This window comes from Bos taurus, chromosome 10 (genome assembly GCF_002263795.3).
Source record: "Bos taurus isolate L1 Dominette 01449 registration number 42190680 breed Hereford chromosome 10, ARS-UCD2.0, whole genome shotgun sequence".
NCBI lineage: Eukaryota > Metazoa > Chordata > Mammalia > Artiodactyla > Bovidae > Bos > Bos taurus.
Window position 1 is genome coordinate 10,635,770 of NC_037337.1, and position 21,009 is coordinate 10,656,778.

The 21,009-nt window shown below is 32.6% G+C and overlaps 1 protein-coding gene across 4 annotated transcripts in view; it reads left to right on the forward strand.

Annotated features, from left to right (window-relative positions):
- TENT2 (terminal nucleotidyltransferase 2) overlaps positions 1-21,009 on the forward strand; it is a 59,603-nt gene that overhangs the window by 23,958 nt on the left and 14,636 nt on the right. For 2 of the 4 annotated variants that reach the window (XM_005211344.5, XM_024997656.2), the window contains 7 exons: positions 2,146-2,260; positions 2,351-2,442; positions 4,329-4,395; positions 6,001-6,070; positions 9,185-9,261; positions 9,645-9,773; positions 14,974-15,017. In XM_005211344.5, coding sequence (XP_005211401.1) covers positions 2,146-2,260; positions 2,351-2,442; positions 4,329-4,395; positions 6,001-6,070; positions 9,185-9,261; positions 9,645-9,773; positions 14,974-15,017 — 594 coding nt within the window. Of the gene's footprint in view, positions 1-2,145; positions 2,261-2,350; positions 2,443-4,316; positions 4,396-6,000; positions 6,071-9,184; positions 9,262-9,644; positions 9,774-14,973; positions 15,018-21,009 lie in introns of all 4 variants that reach the window. The other 2 variants (XM_005211341.5, NM_001046361.1) reach the window with 1 other exon arrangement.

Genomic DNA, 21,009 nt, shown 5'->3' on the forward strand with positions numbered 1-21,009 from the left:
GTTGCTGTGTCTTAGAAGGGAGTTTCAGTTAGTTTTGAGATTCCTGATGTTTGTGTGATTTTCTTGCTTTTCTTGCCTTGTGAGTTGTCGCCTATGAAACCCCTTCCGAGTTTCAGTTGCTGTTTTACACTGAATTGGAACTGTCCATTTAAGGGAGGGGGTGGGAGGTAGTACTTCTAGGGAATTTGATTTCTGTTTGTTCTGGCTCCAGGGCTGTCCCAGATCCCTTTCCTCTTCTTGTTACGTTTCTGATACCGTGTGGGTCTTGCTGCTGTTGGTATTTGGTCCTAACTTGCAGTATTTTAGAATTCATGAGTAATATGTAGTCAATTGTGCTGTATTTTTTGGCCATTTTTATTTTGGACGGTTTGATCTGTTTGTTTTCTCCTAGTTGCTTAGTCTATTTTTGTCAGTCTCTCAGTCGTGTCCGACTCTTTGCTATTCCCTTCTGCAGGGGATCTTAATGACCCAGGGATCAAACTGGGGTCTGTAGCATTTTCGAGGGATGGTTATTCAGGATATTAAAAAAATATGTCTCTTTTATTGCCATGTTATCCTGACTGCCTCTGCTTTCTTAAAATTAGTGTTCTAAACATGATAAAATATTTTAAATGATGAGTGAGACTTGTGCCTGGTCATGGACTTGGAGAAAGACTTGGAGAGGGAGAGGTTGAAAATGCAAAAGACAGGTCAAAAAACTGATGGAGTATTTGTGCCCCATAGGTGACCAAAAGGGGTGGATACAGAAGTATTTTTGATAGAGGGATTAGCTTTGGACCAAGAAACAGGACAGTTTATCTGACAGGAGAGGTAGGGAGATGAGGTTTCATTCAGATAGTAGTTGGCAGGTTTGTAGTTGGAAACTGAGGAATGTCACATTTGGTTTCTTCAGTTTTCTTAGTAAACTTTAATGTGAAGTTATCTGCTGAAGGAAGTGAGATAAGTATAGGAAACTTGAGGAAAGGTATAAACATTTTGGAATGCTGATGGTGGAAAATGGAAGCAATATCTAACCAGAGACATTGAAGTAATTGCTGAGAGATGCTACGGGTTAAATCTTAGGTTCGTTTTTAAATTGTAAATTTGCAACATACCAATTTTGTGATTTTTAAATTTTTTTCCAGTTAGCAACTCACAAAAAAAGAGCAGAGACAGTGGTTGTTTATAGTGAACCTAAAATTAGGATTTTGTTAGAGCATGACAGGGGTATAATGTTAAGGTATGATAAAAGAGAATGGTTCAAGGGATGCATTGTGGAGTATAGACTGGGTAGGGAAGGAAATCATGCTATTTCAGGTGCTGTTGGGTTATCCAGGTTTGTGTGGTTCTCAAGAAGATGTGAGAATTGGACAGGAGATTGAAGCCTATCTTGTATATTGGAATTTAAAATTTCAAAGCTAGAGAAGTTCTGTTTTATTGTAATAATCATGTTATGTCTATGTAGCACTAATGAAAAATAATAGAGTAAAAGAAGTTAAAATGGTGGGAGTATGTCATGATACTTACCCACTGTAGGTAAGGGAGTCACCTATGGTGATGGCAAGAGGTCATTTGGAGGGGAAAGTATGAACTGGAAAGGGGGATAAAGAGGGAGATCTGTCCGTAGATGGCCACAGGAAAGCAGGGCTCAGGGCAGTGCTATAAGCTGAGGAAAGAAGGTGGTTTGCATGAGCATAGACAACCAGGGACTTCTCTTCTGAAGTCTGTTTTATTTGGTATTTATGGTATGAATACCAGGGGTTGGGTAACCTTCTTTAAAGGGCCAGAAAGTAGATTATTGTAGACTTTGTTTCTGTTGCATATTTTTGTTTTGTTTTGTTTTTATAACCCTTTAAAAATATAAAAACCATTCTTAGTTCATGTCCCATGTAAAAACAGGCAGTAACTGAAGGTTATAGTATGAGGACCTATGAATTATACTCATGAATTCTCTGATTTGTCAGTGATACTTTGTATAAATTGTAAACTATTTCAGATACTAAGTAATTATTATTACTTGAATAGTGGTCATTTTGTATTATAAAATGTTAAGGAGATAATATATATTTATTTTAAAAATGCTGTCAGTAATTTTATACTTCTCAGTATGCTAGTAACTTCTACATTTCTGAATGAAATTTTTACCTTTTTTGTGGTGCATTCAAGTTGAGTCAGCAGATACTGGAGTTATTTGAAGCATGTCAGCAGCAAGTAAGTGATTTAAAGAAGAAAGAACTCTGTCGAACAGAGCTGCAGAGAGAAATTCAACTGTTATTTCCACGTATGTTTCCCTATTTTGCGTGCTCTTTAATTATATGCATTCCTATTTTAATTTTAACTAAAACCTTATAATTCTCTTCTGTTTCTCTAGAAAGCAGACTTTTTTTAGTTGGGTCTTCTTTAAATGGATTTGGTACTCGGAGCAGTGATGGTGACTTATGTCTAGTTGTTAAAGAGGAACCAGTAAGTAATGAAACTTTCATTCTAAGTGTGCTTTTCATGTTAAGTCATTTAAGAAATTTCATATAAAAGTCATTGAGGGAAAAAACCCTACTTTGTTTTAATTGCTTCTTTAAATTCTTTGTTTATAGTAATTCAAGGAAAGTCAGGAAATGCTGCTTCTATGTTTTTTAAGGCATGTACAAAAAACAACAAATTATAGTATTAATTTATTTCTAAATTGTTAAAGGGAGGCAGTTTCACTGTGTGTTTTTAAAGAGCTCTATCTTTATTTTGAAATGCCATTGGGTTGGGTATGTTACCAGGATGCAGCAGAGGAAGAGCTTGTCTTATATTTGCTTGATTTATTTCCTTCTATTTGAATTCTCAATGATTCTATTTTTAATCTGTATTATTTTTCCCTTGGAAGTACTATGGGATTTGGAGTTCTTATTTTGGAAATTAAAAAAGAGAGATTTCTCTGAAATGTAAAATAAGACTATTGTGATTTAAAATAATTATCTCTGATATTTTGACTTTGTTTCTTCATACTTAGCAACCAAATTTTATTTTTTATTTTATTTATTTGAATTTCCTGTTTACTGATACTCTTGTATGTCCTTAGTTCCACAAAAATCGCTGTTTATTAAACTCACCTGAACCAGGGAAGAGCAGCCTCTTGAATATGCTGAAGTCTCTTCTGAATTATCAAAGATTAATTTCAATGTAATTTTAATATGCCTTGTATTTCACCTCTTAAAAAATAAAAAAGCCTCTTTTGAATGGTAATATTATTCCTATTAGTCCAGTAACAAAAGTGACTTCTAGTTACTGCAAATCAGGAAGAGATTTATTCCAGGAAAGAAACTCCTGATACTTTCTAGGCTTTGAAATCATATAAAGGAAAACTGAAAAAAGAAAAGCCTCAGAAATAATAAAAATAATGAAGAATACTAGAGTTTTAATTAAAACTTTCTCTCATGCAGTTAGATTATACTTCAGTTCAGTTCAGTTGCTCAGTTGTGTCTGACTTTTTGCGACCCCATGGACTGCAGCACGCCAGGCTTCCCTGTCCATCACCAACTCCTGGAGTCCACCCAAACCCTTGACCATTGAGTTGGTAGTGCCATCCAACCATCTCATCCTCTGTCCTCCCCTTTTCCTCCTGCCCTCAATCTTTCCCAGCATCAGGGTCTTTTCAAATGAGTCAGCTCTTCGCATCAGGTGGCCAGAGTACTGGAGTTTCACCTTCAACATCAGTCCTTCCAATGAACACCCAGGACTGATCTCTTTAGAATGGACTGGTTGGATCTCCTTGCAGTCCAGGGGACTCTCAAGAGTCTTCTCCAACACCACAGTTCAAAAGCATCAATTCTTCTGCACCCAGCTTTCTTTATAGTCCAACTCTCACATCCATACATGACTACTGGAAAAACCATAGCTTTGATTAGACGGACTTTTAATCCTCCATTCTATTCACGTGTCTGAATCATGTTTGTCTCAACTTATAACGAAACACCATGGATTTGAACCTTATTTTTAAGCAACTCGCAATCTAGATAGGGAAATAAAACATGCTACAGAAAGTTAAAATTCTGTTTATATTTCCTTGCAGATTATTTTTTGTACATTTATACTAAAGGAAAAAATGACATATAGCTGTTAAAATATTTCTTTTAAAGTTGTGCTTTTAAGTTTAAAATCAGAAATTGATTTAGAAATATTAATGTTAAAGATAGCATAAAGGTTGACTTTTAAATAGTGTAATTTACTGTATATTGAAAAATAACTCCAATGAAAAGTATACTTTATATGTGTTCTTTTTGTTGAGATACATTAAGAAAATAAAACATTAAGTTTAGAAAGATAATGAAAAAACTTTATTTTTAACTTTTCAGTGTTTTTTTCAGGTAAATCAGAAGACTGAAGCACGGCATATACTCACCTTAGTCCACAAACACTTCTGTACTAGACTTTGTAAGTCTGACATGCCTCACGTTCATATGTCATTTGACATAACTTTATTTAAAATGTCTCTCACTGTGCTTATTTTCTGATAAGAATTGTTTTATTTTCTGGTGAGATTAGGTATAATGCGGATTCTTTTTCCCAAGTGAATTTAACTTTTAATTAAAGTAACCATTTATTTGACAGTTCTTTGTAGTTGCAAGCTGTCCCACTGAAGGTAGTCAGGAATTCAGAGATGTGTAAGTTTTAGTTTATCCTCAAACAGCTGAACGCTGTTAGGAAAGTTAAAGCATGAATGTAAGTAACTGCAGTGCAGAGTATCTCAAAAGCCAAAAGAAATATACAAGTCTTACTTATATGTGAGGAAGAGAGCATCTCATCTGTTTGCAATGATAGACATCTTTACTTGGTTTAAAAATATGATCACTGAACCCAAAGCCCAAATACATCACTCCAACTGAAAGCAAAATTAGTGACTTAGGCCATTTTATTGTAAGATTTTACTCTTTGAATAAGCTGACAAAGCAGATTTTAATCCACAAGTTAAGCCATCTCAAATAATTTAAACTTGCGCAGAATACTGTGGACATTTGAAGTCACACTAACTGTGTGATGTTGGATAGACTATTTGTCCATTTATTTAACAAATATTTCTTATGTGTTAGACTTTAAGATGGAAAATACAAAGTTACTTAACAGGTTATTGCCCTTGAACAACAACTTTTATCAGTTGTAGGAAAGAAATCAAGAGATTTATTTCAATGGACTTGAATTTTGCATTTGTAAAATAAAGGAGAAATTCGTACTTTAAGTGGATTTTTAATAATTATTATTAAAATCATAAAATATAAACAGTGAAAAGGACCTTAGAGATCATGTAATTTAAATGAAAGGTTTCTTTTTTTTTTTTATTAGTGTTTTTAATAATAGAGTAATCAGATTAAGGGGTAATCAGTGAGTTTGGTGACTTGCCTGAGGAGTATAGCTTGTTGGTGTCTGAGCCTTTACTATTTTTAACTCTTAATCTTATTTTTCATTATACCTCATTGAATTCCTGCACATAATTGTATTTGAAGCTTGATGTATATTATAATTTTGGTGGTAAAAGCATTATAACAAAATTTTTAGTTTTAACACGTGATATTTAAGTTTGGTGGAGTACAAAAATTTGATACATGTTTTTTTCATACTTATTTGAATTTTTCACTGTCCCATGTATTATGTTGCCAGCATTTCTACGTTTAACATTTTTTGTAAATATTCCATGACTGCCATGGTATCTTCCATGTGCTGTAGCAGAATTTAGCTATCCCCTTGCTGCTGGCCTAGATATTTCTCCTATAATGCTCTGATGAAATTCTTTATAGGTATTATTAGGTATTAGACCACATTTCTAAAAATAACATATTAATACATAAAACCCTCTACATGGTATTCGAAGTTCCAGTCTTTGAAGAATTTGATAATGTCCTTTTGTCTTTGCTTTCTCTCTCAAAGACTGTATTTTCTTAAATTGTTTTAGCTAAGTAAAATACTAATTCTAAGAAATGTTCATTGGAATACTGTGAATTTGAGAAGCATTTATAGATACCCATTTTATCTTTTATCCTTCAGCTGGTTACATTGAGAGACCTCAGTTGATTCGAGCAAAAGTGCCAATTGTGAAGTTCAGGGATAAAGTCAGGTAAGTAATTACTGAATTTTTTCAGTTGCTTTAGATAATTTTTAGGTATTCTTTTGAGGTAGATAATTAAGGAGGGTGTGCTGTTCCCTAATAGCTTCATTAGTTTTTGGAAATGATTTGTTCTCTTAGATGATTTTTTGAAATAATCTGAGCAGTTGTTCATGTTAACTCTCTTAGCTATTCTGGTTGACATTTTGAATATTTGAGACTGTTCGTAGCTGAAAGAATATAGTATTTTAGATTTTTAAATGATCTCTTCCTTTTGGAAATGTAATATGCTCTGAGAACATATCTTAATTCATGAAATTTGATGCATATTTATATCAAAAGAGGTTGTTACTAGTATAATTATATCTACATGTTCTACTATTAATAGTTTGGGTTCTGAATTTCTTATAGGCATTACTATTAGAATTTGTATAGGTATATACACTTGATCCTCATTATTCATGGATCCCATATTTATGAATTTGCCTACTTGATAAAATTTATTTTGTAACCCCCTGAATTAATACTTGTAACACTTTTATGATTTTATAAAGAGTGGGAAAATTTTGAGTCACCTGATGTACATCTTCCCAAATGAGTGTAACAGTATGATACACTTGTCTTTTTGTTTCAACTCTCATACACTGAACAGATTGCTTTTCACAGATTAGTTAGTGTGTTTTTCACAGTTTTGTGCTTTTGTGCATGAATTTGCTGTTTAAAATGACCTCCTGTGCTGAGGTGTTGTAGACGTTTTGTGCACAAAACTGTGATGTGCCTTAATGGTGTGTTAGATGTGTTTTATTTTGGGATGAATAGTGCTCTGCAATGGAGAAGGCAATGGCACCCCACGCCAGTACTCTTGCATGGAAAATCTCATGGACGGAGGAGCCTGGTAGGCTGCAGTCCATGAAGTCGCTAAGAGTTGGACACGACTGAGCGACTTCACTTTCACTTTTCACTTTCATGCATTGGAGAAGGAAGTGGCGGCCAGCTCCAGTGTTCTTACCTGGAGAATCCCAGGGGCAGAGGAGTCTGGTGGGAGGCCGTCTTTGGATCGGACAGAGTTGGACATGACTGAAGCGACTTAGCAGCAGCAGCAGCAGCAGCAGCAGCAGTACTGCTCTGCAATGACTTCACTTTTATTGAATGAACAGTGTATTAAAGGTCGTTAAATAGAAAGTTACATAAAACAAAGTTACATATTGATCAGTTGATGAAAATGTGACTGTAGGCATATTGATAAATAGGCTGATGAAGATGTGACTGGGGGCTCCTGGAAACCTAACCCTTTATTTCCCCTAGGAGCAGTGGCTTAGTAACCACCAATTCAGTGTTTGTGATCACTATGTAGAAAATAACTACGGTAAATAATCAAAACTGACTGAATATATATATTTTTTCTTTTTTTTTTTTAAACAAATCTTTAGGTAAGTGGTGGCTCAAACTTTGCCCTTCCTTCATCCAAACATCCATCCAGTCTATAAAGATTTACTAAATTTCTCTCAAGTAACAGTGGAACTTTATTTTTCAATGGTGGAGTGTTTTTAAAGCGCAAAGATATAGGGAGATAAAACATGTAAACAAAACTGTTTAGCTGATTATAATCATTTTTTTAAATGGTGTAGTTGTAATATAAACAATAAAACAAACAGTAAATATAAATAAAACTTAACTGATTATAATTGTTTTTAAAAATGGTTGTAGCTGTAACTATATAAACAATTTTATTCTTTTTCAATTTAAGATTATCATACATGGTTTTTTCGTTGTTAAATGTTCTTTATAACCACCATTTTATCTTCCTTCTATATATGCATCATTAAGAAAAAGGAACAACTGCATTTTGATCATTCGGATATAACTGATGTTAATGTTTTGGTGTAAACCTTTCAGTCCCTTCTTTATGCATATGAATGCATAAGAGCTTTTAAAAGTAAAATTGAGCTCATACTTTATTACTTAGCAATATGGCATGAATGGTTGAATCATTGAATATCTTCTGGCTTAATTTTCAATCACTTTACAATATTTCACTGAGTGGATTTACTGTCATTAACTTAACCATTCCCTGTTTAAATAAGCATAAAAATTCTTTCCATGTTAAGGATTACTTCAAGTAGAATTGAAGAAAGCACTGGATATTTTTTAAGCTCTGGATTCATATTTTTGGAAAGTTTTTAATTGCAGACTAGTTTCCATCTAAGTGTTTTTTTCCTCTTTAAGTTACATAGAGGGAGTGCAAACTGGTTTCAGTGTACATTTGTGCAAGCACAATTAAAGAATGTAACTCTACTATTACACCATAAGTTTCCCAAAGCCAAATACATCTGAAATTTTAATATCACTACCCATGTTTATTAACATGCATGGATATGAAAGATTATAGGATTTCTTTTCCCATAACAAAATCTGAAATGGTATATTTCAGATTTTACAGTTAAAAGCTATAGAAAGGAATTTTATGCTTTTTTTTAAGGCACTTTTCACAAACAGACTCACTGTACAGAAGTTTGACCTGATAGTATATGAGCCTGTTACTTATGCATTAAGTAGTCATTTTGAGTTTAGCCGTTCTTTATATATACCATTGTTATTGCTGTGTTTTCTAAATTGTGAATTGCATGATACCCTTGGTTTCAAAGAAGTGTCCCTTCTGTTATGTGTTTGGCTCTTACTGTTTTTACTAGACATCAGTAGCCAAATTTGTTGTGATATTATAATTGAGTAACCCTTTTGGAGAGAAAATAAAGTAGACAGAGCTTTTATTTTTTTTTCACCTGTACTTTATTTGGCTTTTCATTCCTATTGTTTTAAAACAAATGTTGCTGTCATTCAAAATTGATTCAGAATTTATAACAGTGGGATAACTTGCCCAGAAATGTGTTTGGTCATACAGTTTTGTTTATCTGGAGAGTATTACAAAATGAAAACTTTTTTTTGTTAAGAGTAATTGGAGCCTTATTGGTATAATACGTATCTTTCAGCATCAGGTCATACTAAAAGTTGTCTTTGGGCCTGTGACGTTTTGTATCATTGGATGAATAGATGGATATAAATTTAGTTACTAGGGAGTTAGTTTAATTTGTACTTGAGCTGAAATTTTTATCTTTTTTTTGAAAATAGTTGTGTGGAGTTCGACTTGAATGTAAACAATATTGTTGGAATAAGAAACACATTCCTTCTCAGAACTTATGCATACCGTAAGTTTTCTTGTGTTTATTTTCAGATAATTATTACCTTCTGTTTATCCTTTATTCCTTTATAAAGATGTGTGACACCTCTTTAATTATGTTTGTGTACAATATGTCTCACTTTCTTATATATGTAATGTGTTACTACACTGAAATCACATACCACCAGAGTTATATATAGCTCAGTAAAATGAATTTTGATAGTTGGTAATTTTAAAAAAGTAAAGTATGTTTTATGTAGAAATAAGACATATTTATGGTAAGCAAAATGTTTAATTGTAGGAGGGATTGCTCTTTCTATTGGCATGGAGTTGGGAAATAATGTAAACTTTTAAGGAAACTTGAAAGAAGAAATTCTTCTTACCATTTTTAAGTTTTAATTTTACTTTCAGTTGAAAATCGAGTTCGTCCGTTAGTACTGGTGATTAAGAAGTGGGCCAGTCACCATGATATAAATGACGCCAGTCGCGGTACTTTGAGCAGCTATAGTCTTGTACTGATGGTTTTGCACTATTTACAAAGTAAGTATTATGGGTTTTTTTCTAATTTAATTAAAAATGGAAATGCAGTTAAACTTGATTATATTGTCTTTCCTGTTGATCTTATATTCAGATATCATTTTAAAAGGTTTTTTCTAAGGCACATAAAAACCTTCCTACTTTCCTGCTTTGAACAACTGTTTTAGGTAATGTTACCCCTGGAAAACATTATAAAGAAGTTTCACTGTATTTTTAAATTTGACAGTTTTCCTATATTTTCTTTGGTATTCAGAGAACTTTCACCACTGTATTGTAGACCCATTGTCTTAACCCAGATGAATGTGTAGAGGCCTGTAAAAATAAACTCAAGCACCATTCATGATGTTCTTTTTATTTTTCACTTGAGCCAGGAATTAAATTATTTTCCTTTTTTTTTAAAATGATTTTCTTGTTGGTTTAAAGGAGCTTTTATTTCTATGGGCTGTCATGGAGATTGGATGAAATACTTGATATTAATGTAAGACCATTTACCAGTATGTCTAGGCTGTGATGTGTTCTGGCTTAATGTTTCACAGTTTAGAAAGCAGTGTTGTAATATTTATGTTTATACCCTTTCACTCAGTGATTTCATATCTAGAAATTTATCTTCAGACAAATAATGAGGGATGTTTATATGAATTTATATAAGGCTATTTTCATGGTATTTGTTGAAATACTAAAAGATTAAAAATAATTTAAGATTATTAAAAAAACATTAATTTAATGGTTAAATTAATTATGATATATCCTAATAGTAAATTTATATGAACACTAAAAGTCATGTTTTAAAGTTGTTGAAATAGGAAACTCATGATATGCTGTCATGCACAATAAAATGCCAATTTTATTAAAAAAAATAGTTGCTATGAATGTGTATATATTCATATGTATACAAATATTAAAAAGGTATATGCCAGAAATTTGGGGTTATTTATAGACAGTAGTATTTATTTTCTTTGTATATTACTATACTTATAGATGTTTTATAATATATATTAAGTAAGTATATTTTTAGCTGAACAATGAAATCCAATGAATTTTTTTCAGATTCTGAGAGGGACTTAAAATAGTTTAAATGGGCCAAAATTTTGTGATTCAGTGATGATCCGAAAGGTTAGATATTCTTAACTATTTCGAGCTAATTATAATATTTTTGTTGCTGAACAGTCTTGGATATATACTAGTTTGATGGTTGATTTGCCACGCCAGAGCGATTTGAAACATGATGTTGGCTGTTTTAGATGCTACTTTACATGTCACCAGTTGTTTTTGTTCAGTTTTACAGTTCAGTGTGAAACATACTACCTTTGATGCTTTTATAGTGAACTCTGTTCTTTTGTGGGTTGCAGTTTACTTTCATGAAAAATGGAATTGTTTAGAAATAATTCTTTTATAAAATACATGAAGAATAATATGGTTAACACTTATGTATTACCACCTAGTGTCTATTCATTTTTTAGTTTTAGTTGTGGTTTAAACATTAGATTTGACTAAAACATACAACATGCATGAACATTCACAGTATGTGCCCTATTCCGCCATTCTTTGGGGTTACATTAGAAATTTTAATTTGATTGCTTTTTTAGGAAATGTGCTTTAATCACAGAGGCCCCATGGAGGTTTTGTAAGCAATAATTCAAATATTAGTGGGACTTCCCTGTTAGTCCAGTGGTTAAGACTCCACACCTCTGCTGCAGAGGACCTGGGTTCCATAACTGATTGGGAAACTAAGATCTTTCATGCTGTGCAACGCGACCAAAAAAAAAGACAAATTCAAATATTAGTATTTTACCAGTGTAATAAAATCATGTTAAAATTTGGTATAGATTTTGTTAAATATATTTTATTCTTGACAAAGTGGTTTTATTTACTAAGGTGATTAGTAATTTATGGTACTCTAATCAGCCATTTCTAGGTATTTGTTAATAGACATCAGCTACCCAGATATACTGTGTAATTCTGTACTTTGGCAGATTTAACCCATTCCTCCCTAGAAGAAATTAGAGAGATTGAAATAAGTAATTGCTTTCCTGTAATGTAAGAAAATACACCTGCTTCAGGTGTATTGAGCAGTTCTAGCTCTGCCACAGTTAACTAATTTTTGTGCTTTTGGCCAAGTAATTCTACCTCGCTGGCCTTAATATTCATCTGTAGCACTAACAGTTAGATTAGATGACCCTTAAGTTTCATCTAACTTTAAATGCTTTAATGTCTTTTCTGCCATGAACAGAGAAAGGAAATGGGTCCTCTCTATGTAGAAAGGATGAAAAGGTTAACTAGTGCATTTCCTAGCACAAATTTCAACAATCAGGACTGGAACCTGCCAGGCTCTTCTGTCCATGGAATTTTTCAGGCAAGAATGCTGGAGTGGGTAGCCATTCCCTACTCTAGGGGATCTTCCCAAACCAGGGATAGAATCTGGATCTCCTGCATTGCAGGCAGATTCTATATTGTCTGAGCTGCCTGGGATTGTCTGAGCCCCAATTACAAACTACGTATGCTTGAAAATGTGACTCATGAAAGCATGAGGGGAAAACTCATTGAGAAGAGAGTTTACTAGCAATCTAATATTAAGAGTTAATAGTAAAGGCAAAAGTGTCAATTGGTTAGAAACATTGGTATGAGTGAATGAATAGTCTTGGACTGTTTACCATGCTACCAGGTATAGATCTATCTTTAGGCATTTTTAAATTGTTCTTGCATTTTCAGAATTAGTGGTTGTTTAGTGTTGATGAGGATCTGCTTTTTTTTTTTTTTTTTTAAGTAGTGTAATCTTTGATGAATTAGCATGGAATGTGAATGTGTATAAATTAGTGAAGGCCTGACAAGAAAGCTCTCATTCGAAATACAGGCAAAGTAAAATTGTATAGATTAAATCTGTTCAAGGTATTATCTATTGATCATATCTTTTAATAATAAACTTGTCTTATTTTGCTTTTGAGAGAGCAAAATGTTATGACTTCAACATAGATGTCATAATAGATGTTACAGAGATTCTTCCAGAATCTATATTGCTTTGGAATAAAATATTTAGAAAAACTACTAAATGTTTTGAGGTTACTATCAGGATAGCATTGATAAATAATTGCCAGAGTACATTAATTGCTTCTTTAATGACTAGTATTTTTATATCTTTAAGGCAAGGAATTTATCGAACGATAACCCTGCCCTCAAAAACTTCCACATTGCTTAGTTCTAAAGACTCTTCATCTATTGAAAGACCCTATTCCAGTGGTTTGTGTTTATTTTTCTCTCCTAGCATTCTAGTTATGATTCTGTCACTAGAATGAGATAATATTTTTAAAAAATTTTCTACGGTCTTTTATTTTACTGGGAGTATTCAGTGGGTATAGAATTTAGATCTCTACACTTAAAACTTAAACTATTTTTTAAATTTAATTTTATTTTTTTATTATTTTTAAATTATTATTATTATTTTTTTTACTTTACAATATTGTATTGGATTTGCCATACCAAAAAAAAAAAACTTAAGCTAATTTCTAGTAAGAGTTTTCAATTTGACGTCTGTGTTATAATGAAAATTATTAAAATGCTATTAAAATGTTAGACAAAGACAAAGACTTTTAAGATTAAGTGACTGGGGCTTGAGTTTATTTGTAGGGTCTTCTAGAATTTGAGCATTTGAATGCCTTTAGGGAAAGAAAATATGTAGCCTTACTTCCTGAGGGTGATTCTGGTAAGTAATGAGTGAGTTTTTTTCCCCTAATATTCTTAGTCATATATTGTGATCGTTCCATACTATCATGGAAATTTATTCTAATTTTATTTTATTTATTATTTTGTTCTAATTTGCAACTTGGGAGTGAAGTGTGATACAGAAAATATATTTAAATAAAGCATCCTACATTGTACTATGTGGTAAAAATTTAAACATTTATAATCATAGTTGGAGACCGTGTAAATTGATCATAATGGTTGATTTTGTGTTCATTAATGTATTCCAGTACTTATTTAAAAATTTTTGCTAAACAGCAGGTTAAAAGTGAATTAATGATTCTTTGTTACTGAATTTATTTAATAACAGTTGACCCTTGAACAGCATAGGTTTGAATTGTGCGGGTCTACTTACAGATTTATATATATATATAGAGAGAGAGCAGTATTTATTACATGATCTATAGTTGGTTGAATCTGTAGATTTAAAACCTCAGATATGGAGAGCCAACTATAAAGTTATATGCAGATTTTCAACTGTATAGGGATTGGCAGCCCTAACCCCTGAATTCTTCAAGGGTTAGCTGTATATATAATGTATTTATAATTCTTAAGCACATAGGTTACTGTGGAGTATTGTATTGGTCTTTAATCTTAAAGAAATCTTATAAATGTATTATTTGTATCTTACCATATTCAAGACACTGTATTTGATAGTTATTTCTTATATTGTAAGTATTAAGCATTTTGCCTTTTGTGTTATTCTATCTACATTATAATGATGTGAAATTACAGTTAATGTATTTAATGAAGTTGGATTTGGGGAAAGCTATTGAAGGGTGAAGAATGGCAGTTAAAAACTACAGTGACATATGAAGATAGTGATTCTTGTGTATAAAATTTTATTTTATAGTGGATTGGTACAGATCTCCTGATTTAGATTTCTAAACTTTGCTGAGGTTTTCTTTTTTAAAGCATATAAATGAAGTTGAAGATTTTTTTCAGTTGTTTTTTCCTCAGTAGATCAATTTTCTAAAACTATCTCAATTTTGATATTATTGTTAGAAGAAATTAAATAATAAAGAATTATGATAGAGCTGTTATTCTTACGATGTAGTGCCATTGGACTGCACTTTCAAAGTTTTTTTTTGATAGTTACAACCATCTGAACAGTGTCTGTTTAATATCTGTAGCACAATCCTTGTCTTGCTTATTTTGTGTGTGTGTCTAATGTTGGACCAAATGTGTGTCCATTTATTGGTGATCTATTTTTCTAAAACCATGTAAGGAACATTGTTTTACATAGAAGTATACATGACTTATTAATAGACCTTAAAATGTCAACTTTGATGTATTTTGAATTTTAATTTTTAGGGATCAGAATTAATTTCACAAAATATGTGAAAACTGTTGAGTTTTAACATAAACCCTTATAGTCTAGTCTTATACCTGGGGGTAGCTGACAAATTATTGCTTTGTAAAATGAATTACATGAATCACGGCAGCTTTAAACTTTTTCTTTTTATAGCCTTACCTGAACCCATCCTTCCATCCATCCAAAAAATTTACCCAGTAAGTGTTTCTTATAAATTATTATAATACCTGTTATGACAGTGTATGTGGAACTATTATGTGCAATATTATTGTGAATATAAAAGTAGAAATAGTTACCATCTAAGTTATGATAATATTTTCTACATAGGCTGAGATAAACATTGACCACTAGAATGTTAAAAATGTTTCATACAATTTTTTGGAAGTCTCTGCTATTTTGTTTGATTATTAGCAGACAGTCTTGTCCTTTATGTTAATGATGGAACTTTTTGTATAACAGTCATGATTATCATTAATGGGAATTAAATATGCTTAGTTGGTGAGGGCACATTTGGACTCAGACCAGTTTTTTTCATGTTACCTTAAAATATAATTTTAGAACATTTCTTTAGTAGCTCAGAAGTTTTATAGCCCAACATACGTGTAATTTGAAATCAGGGGAAAAAATTTCACCTAGAGCCAGACATCCCGGAATGTGAAGTCAGGTGAGCCTTAGGAAGCATTGCTACAAAGCAAGTTGAGATGATGGAATTCCATCTGCGCTAAGAAGTTGAACAACTGGATAACCTTTTAATGTTTCATTTGATCTTATTAAGTAACATTCTAACAGGTAACAGGCGCACTGTCCTTATGTGTACATTATTAAGAATCCCGGTGAAGTTAATTAGAAACCCTCAAGAAATGAAGTGTGCCTACTAGAAAAAGTTTAATATATACTCAGTTTGAGTTTAGAGAAACCTAGGTAACGTACATATTAATAATCTATATGAATATTTTTGTTTCTTTTCTAGTTTTTATGTTCTTTTCTTTTTTTCCAGATTTCACTGTTTCTTTGTTTTATTTATATAAGTCTTACCATTTCTGTTTTCCTCCATAGTCATTCTTGTTCCTGGTTTTTTTGGAAATAATATTTAAGCTGCTTGCATAGAATGTTTGACCAGCCTTTTAAAACCACATTTTTTACCTGTTAATTTATAAACTTTTAAGAAGAGTTTTCTAAACTTACTAGTCATGCTGTATAGGAAACATAACATCCCTGTTGAGTGATCGAAGTTTTTCAAAGAACATATTTTATAATGAGAAAATATAATAAATATATTGACATAGAATCTAAATTAAATGTAACATAATCTTTGATGATTGAGAAGTGATGTTCTTGTTTTTGAACATCAGTTATTGCAATGCTCACATGTGAGGTGCTGGATAATGGGTTCACTGTAAATAGAGTCTTGCTGCAGTGGGGGCCTCTCAGTTCATCGGGGGTTGTCTACGAGAAGAGACCATTTAACAGGAAGAACCTCTGGAATCTGTCTCTATCTTCCTCCTTTTAAAAATAAATTTCTGCTATGAGGAACTATTATAATGAATGTATAGTATAGCTGGGTATCAGTATTTATGCTTTTTTTTAAGTAGTATGACAAGACTTCAGAAAGTGTAGAAATGTAAGTTACGTGAACTTTTGGACCTATTCTTGAATGTTTTCTTCCCTCTGTAAAGTATTAATTTTTTAGTTCATACTGAAAAGTCAAAGATAATGACTGGGTGTTTACTATTTCATTTATTGTCCCAACTTTATTGTTCTTTAAACACCTAGGTTTCAGTGTAGCAAGAGCTGCATATATTGTTCAACAAACAAAGGATTTAATAGTTTTAACTTATCCTTTAAAGAATCTATTATTGTGTTTTGAAAGATGCTTCTGTGGAAATCTTACTTAAAATGCTATACTACATGGAACTCTTTTTACTAATATAAAATGCTGATTAAGTTTCAGTTTAATAGCATTATGCTGAGAAACAGAAGCATTACTTTTATGATAAGATACTCAAATTCTTACTAGTATATTCTAGTTTAAAGAGCCTCATTTTTATTTCCGTGTTTATTTTTCTAATCACCTACCTTTCTCCCATCACTGGGTCCTGATTTCTGTTCACATGCACTACCTCTAAACGTATATTCTCCATCCTGTTTTGCTAATAATCTTATTTCTACACCTGTAACCAGGAAATAGATTTAATACTAGCCCAGCTCCAGGGCTTTGAAAAGTATTAATATCAAGCCCTGCTAGACTCAAGAATATCTAACTTGCTTTCATGTGTGGTTACATTGTCCTAAATATTTAAGCCACATTACCTTTACTATAAGATTGATACTTACATGGATAAGGACTTAATACCCACTCTTCCACAGGTTTTTTTGTATTGTATGAAACTTGTAAGTCAATCAGTGAAGCATTTTTTTCCGTGGTCCATCTGATGGAGCAATTAAATTAGCTTGTTTCTTATTACTAGTAGTAACTATCATTTATTTATTATCTATTTTATATCAGAGGGCTTCCCTTGTGGCGCAGTTGGTAAAGAATCTGCCTTTAATGTGGGAGACCTGGGTTCAATCCCTGGGTTGGGAAGATCCCCTGGAGAAGGGAAAGGCTACCCATTGCAGTATTCTGACCTGAAGAATTGCGTGCACTATAGTCCATGGGGTCACAAAGAATCAGACATAACTGAGCGACTTTCACTTTCACTTATTTATATCAGAAAATATAACTTTTATGTACAATATCTTCAGTCCTAAGCAAATATATTCTCCTTAGAAAGGTTACATGATTGATCCAAGCTTTTTAGTCACGAATTATGAATGCAGGAACTGGTGTTTTTTCCATTATACTATGCTTGCTGGGGAAAGGCAGAATGATAGTAGTAGTCAATTTGTGTTGCTTACAACATTTTATTTATTTATTATCTAATTGTTCCTATACAGATGTATTTGTATACCTTCAAGAAAAGCTGATATGACAAAATTTCAGCTGGTAGTTTGAGAATAATTTTAAAAACTTTACAGTGACAGAAAAACTTTCTTATTACTTTACAAGGGAAGAACGTTTTAAATTTTGAGCTTCTCTCATATAGTTAAAATAGGATTAAAAACATATTGTTCAATATATTTTTTTGTCATTGTCATGCTTTTTTCAAAATTTAGAAAATATTAATAAAAAAGTTAGTGTAATATTTCAATTCAGTTGTGATATTGAATTATGAAAGAAAAGGATTAAACAGACATCTTTATCTTTGAAAATTATATCATGATATATAGCATTATTGATTATTACTTCTTAATTATTGACTTAAAAAAAGCAACATCAGTGATAGAGGACAGAGTGTGTTGAGTTAAAGAAATGAAGTTGAGAAGTTTAAATATATAAACTCAAATTAAGTGTATGAAGGGATTTTTATTTTAATGTAAGCATTTTATGAGATTTACCTACACTTACGCTAGGTAGATTTATCAAGACAACTTATATTTGTTTCCTTCCCTAGTGATATCTTCTTATTTTCAGAAACCAAAGTTAATTCCAAAGTAATACATTGAAAGTTGCCGGAGGTAACCATAGTGTGTTATTGTAGATGTGCAGTTAAAATAATGATGATGCCTGGCATATACTGAATAATTAACTTCCCTGGTGGTTCAGATGGTAAAACGTCTGCCTACAATGGACCCGGGTTCAATCCCTGGGTCGGGGAGATCTCCTGGAGAAGGGAATGGCAACCCACTCCAGTATTCTTGGGGCTTCCCTGGTGGCTCAGACAGTAAAACGTCTGCCTGCAATGCAGGAGACCCGGGTTCGATCCCTGGGTTGGGAAGATCCTCTGGCGAAGGAAACGGCAACCCCCTCCAGTATTCTTGCCTGGAAAATCTCATGGATGGAGCCTGGTAGGCTACAGTCCATGGGGTCGCAAAGAGTTGGACAGGACTGGGCGGCTTCACTTCACTTCAATACTGTTGTTACTTTTCTTTCCATATACATTGTATTATATAATTTGTATAACAGCCCTGTGAATGCTATTATTTTCCTTGTATTATGGATGAAGGAGCTTAACCTTTGGAAAGCTAGGTAACGTGGTTAAGTTCATGTAGTTAATGGAAGAACAAAGTTTCATACTTAGGCCTGACTCCAGAAGTCAGGCTCTTCACCACTTGATAATAGTACTTCTATTTTGTGTTAAATACTTTAACTCCTTTCAAGAGTTGGAAGATCTCAGATCAAGTTTAAAGGCAATTTAATTATCAGTCTTTAATATATATCACTAGATTAGTGATGATCTGCATATAGTTAAATCCTGATAGAACTTCAGTGTTATCATTTAGTTCTGTATCTATTCCTGTATAACTCCACTTAAATGCTCTGTATCAGTTATCCTTTTCTTTGAGATCTTCCTCAACATTTCTTTCTAGGCTTTAATAATTCATATTCTTAGAAAATTGTGCAGCTTAGATTTCTTTGCCTAGAGATGGGAAACAGTCATCTTTAAGCTATACCTTTCTTTAAAGAACAGTTACCAAGTAAACAAGTTAACCCAGTTTAATGTAGTCCAGAAAGTGCTTAATTGCCCACGTTTTGGACTTTGAAGATTATGACACAGCCTCAAAAAGTGATGGAGTCTGGCAAAAGGTGTTTTTGTTAGGCAGTTGTATGGACAGAAACAGACTTTTCAGATGTTTAAGAGATTACTTATTTAAATTTTTCTTAACTTGGTATTGTGAAGAGAAATGGAAGATATGTGTCTTCAGCATTTAAATATCATTTGGACAATGTTTTTAGGAATTAAGTCTTTGCATATCTGGGTATCAGAAGCCCAAAATAAGAACCATAAAAAATAATATATTTTCTGTGTTAAAAAAGTTAAACCAATAAATATCGATAATCCAAAGGAAAAAAATGCTGTAAGAAACAGGTGTTATATTGTATTGGTTAAATTGTTTTTTCTGTGGATTTAGATTGTAGGTTTATAGGCTGCTTTTGTTTCTTTGGCTTTTGGATTACTCTTTCTGTGCTTTCTAATGTGTTAGCTTAAACTCTGCCCACCTTTATCCTAGCTGAAGTAACATACTCTGTTTCAGTACATAAATGCAATTGGGGAGTGCCTTTTAAAGAAATAACTTGGACGAAATTTTTCTTAAAGCAGAAAATCTTTCTGTAATATGAATGATTACCAAAAATGGGGGTTACTTAAGGTTAAATAGAATTCCGTTTTACTTGTAGCTTCTTTTAGCTGGAGCCTATTTTTTGTTTGTTTGTGTTTCTCCTTTAGTTCTCCCTCGGTAGGTGTGATATGACCCTTTTTATATATGATCTTGAAAAAGAACAGTGGTGCTAAGAGAACACTGACCAGGGTCTTTCAGCATTTTAATACAATAGGTCTTACAACTCTGCAGTTTTAATCTCACAATTACTGATGTATTTCTTTAAATTACTGAAAAAAACAGAAATTTTAAAGGAGGTTCAAACAGTTTTAAACTTCAGGTAAGAAAATGGCTGCTCTGTTTCAGCATCATTTTGTAAATTGAATGTTTATTGTGCTAAGTGCTAGAAATCAAAATTAATAAGCTTTCAGAGCAGAAATTGTTAAACAGTGACCCACTTTTCTTTTTCCTGTCATTTGAACTTACAGCTTTTTGTTTAATTTGCTGGAGAATATTATTTAAATTTTACACTTTAAAATAAAGTCATAAGCCCAATTTTATGCTTAACAAGTAAGAGAAAAAGTAAGAGTAAGAACGACTGAGCGACTTCACTTTCACTTTTCGCTTTCATGCATTGGAGAAGGAAATGGCGACCCACTCCAGTGTTCTTGCCTGGAGAATCCCAGGGACGGGGGAGCCTGGTGGGCTGCCGTCTATGGGGTTGCACAGTGTCGGACACGACTGAAGTGACTTAGCAGCAAGACAAGTAAGAGACCTGCTCTTCCTTCTGCTATTACAAATCAGTGCTTGTCTCCTACTCCCCCTAGTCTTTGGGATAAATACGATTTCTACTTGGGTCATAAACTGTAATATTAAATCTATTAGACATGTAAGGCAAGTCCCACCTTTAGGAATGCCATCTTTGTGAATTGTGGTTGGAGTAGGATTTTTCTTCTGGCAGAAAGATAATCACTTCTTGGTAGTTATTGATAAAATTATAGGTTATGGGGCAGGAGGAGATGTTTTTATTTTCTTGCCTCTTGTTTTTAC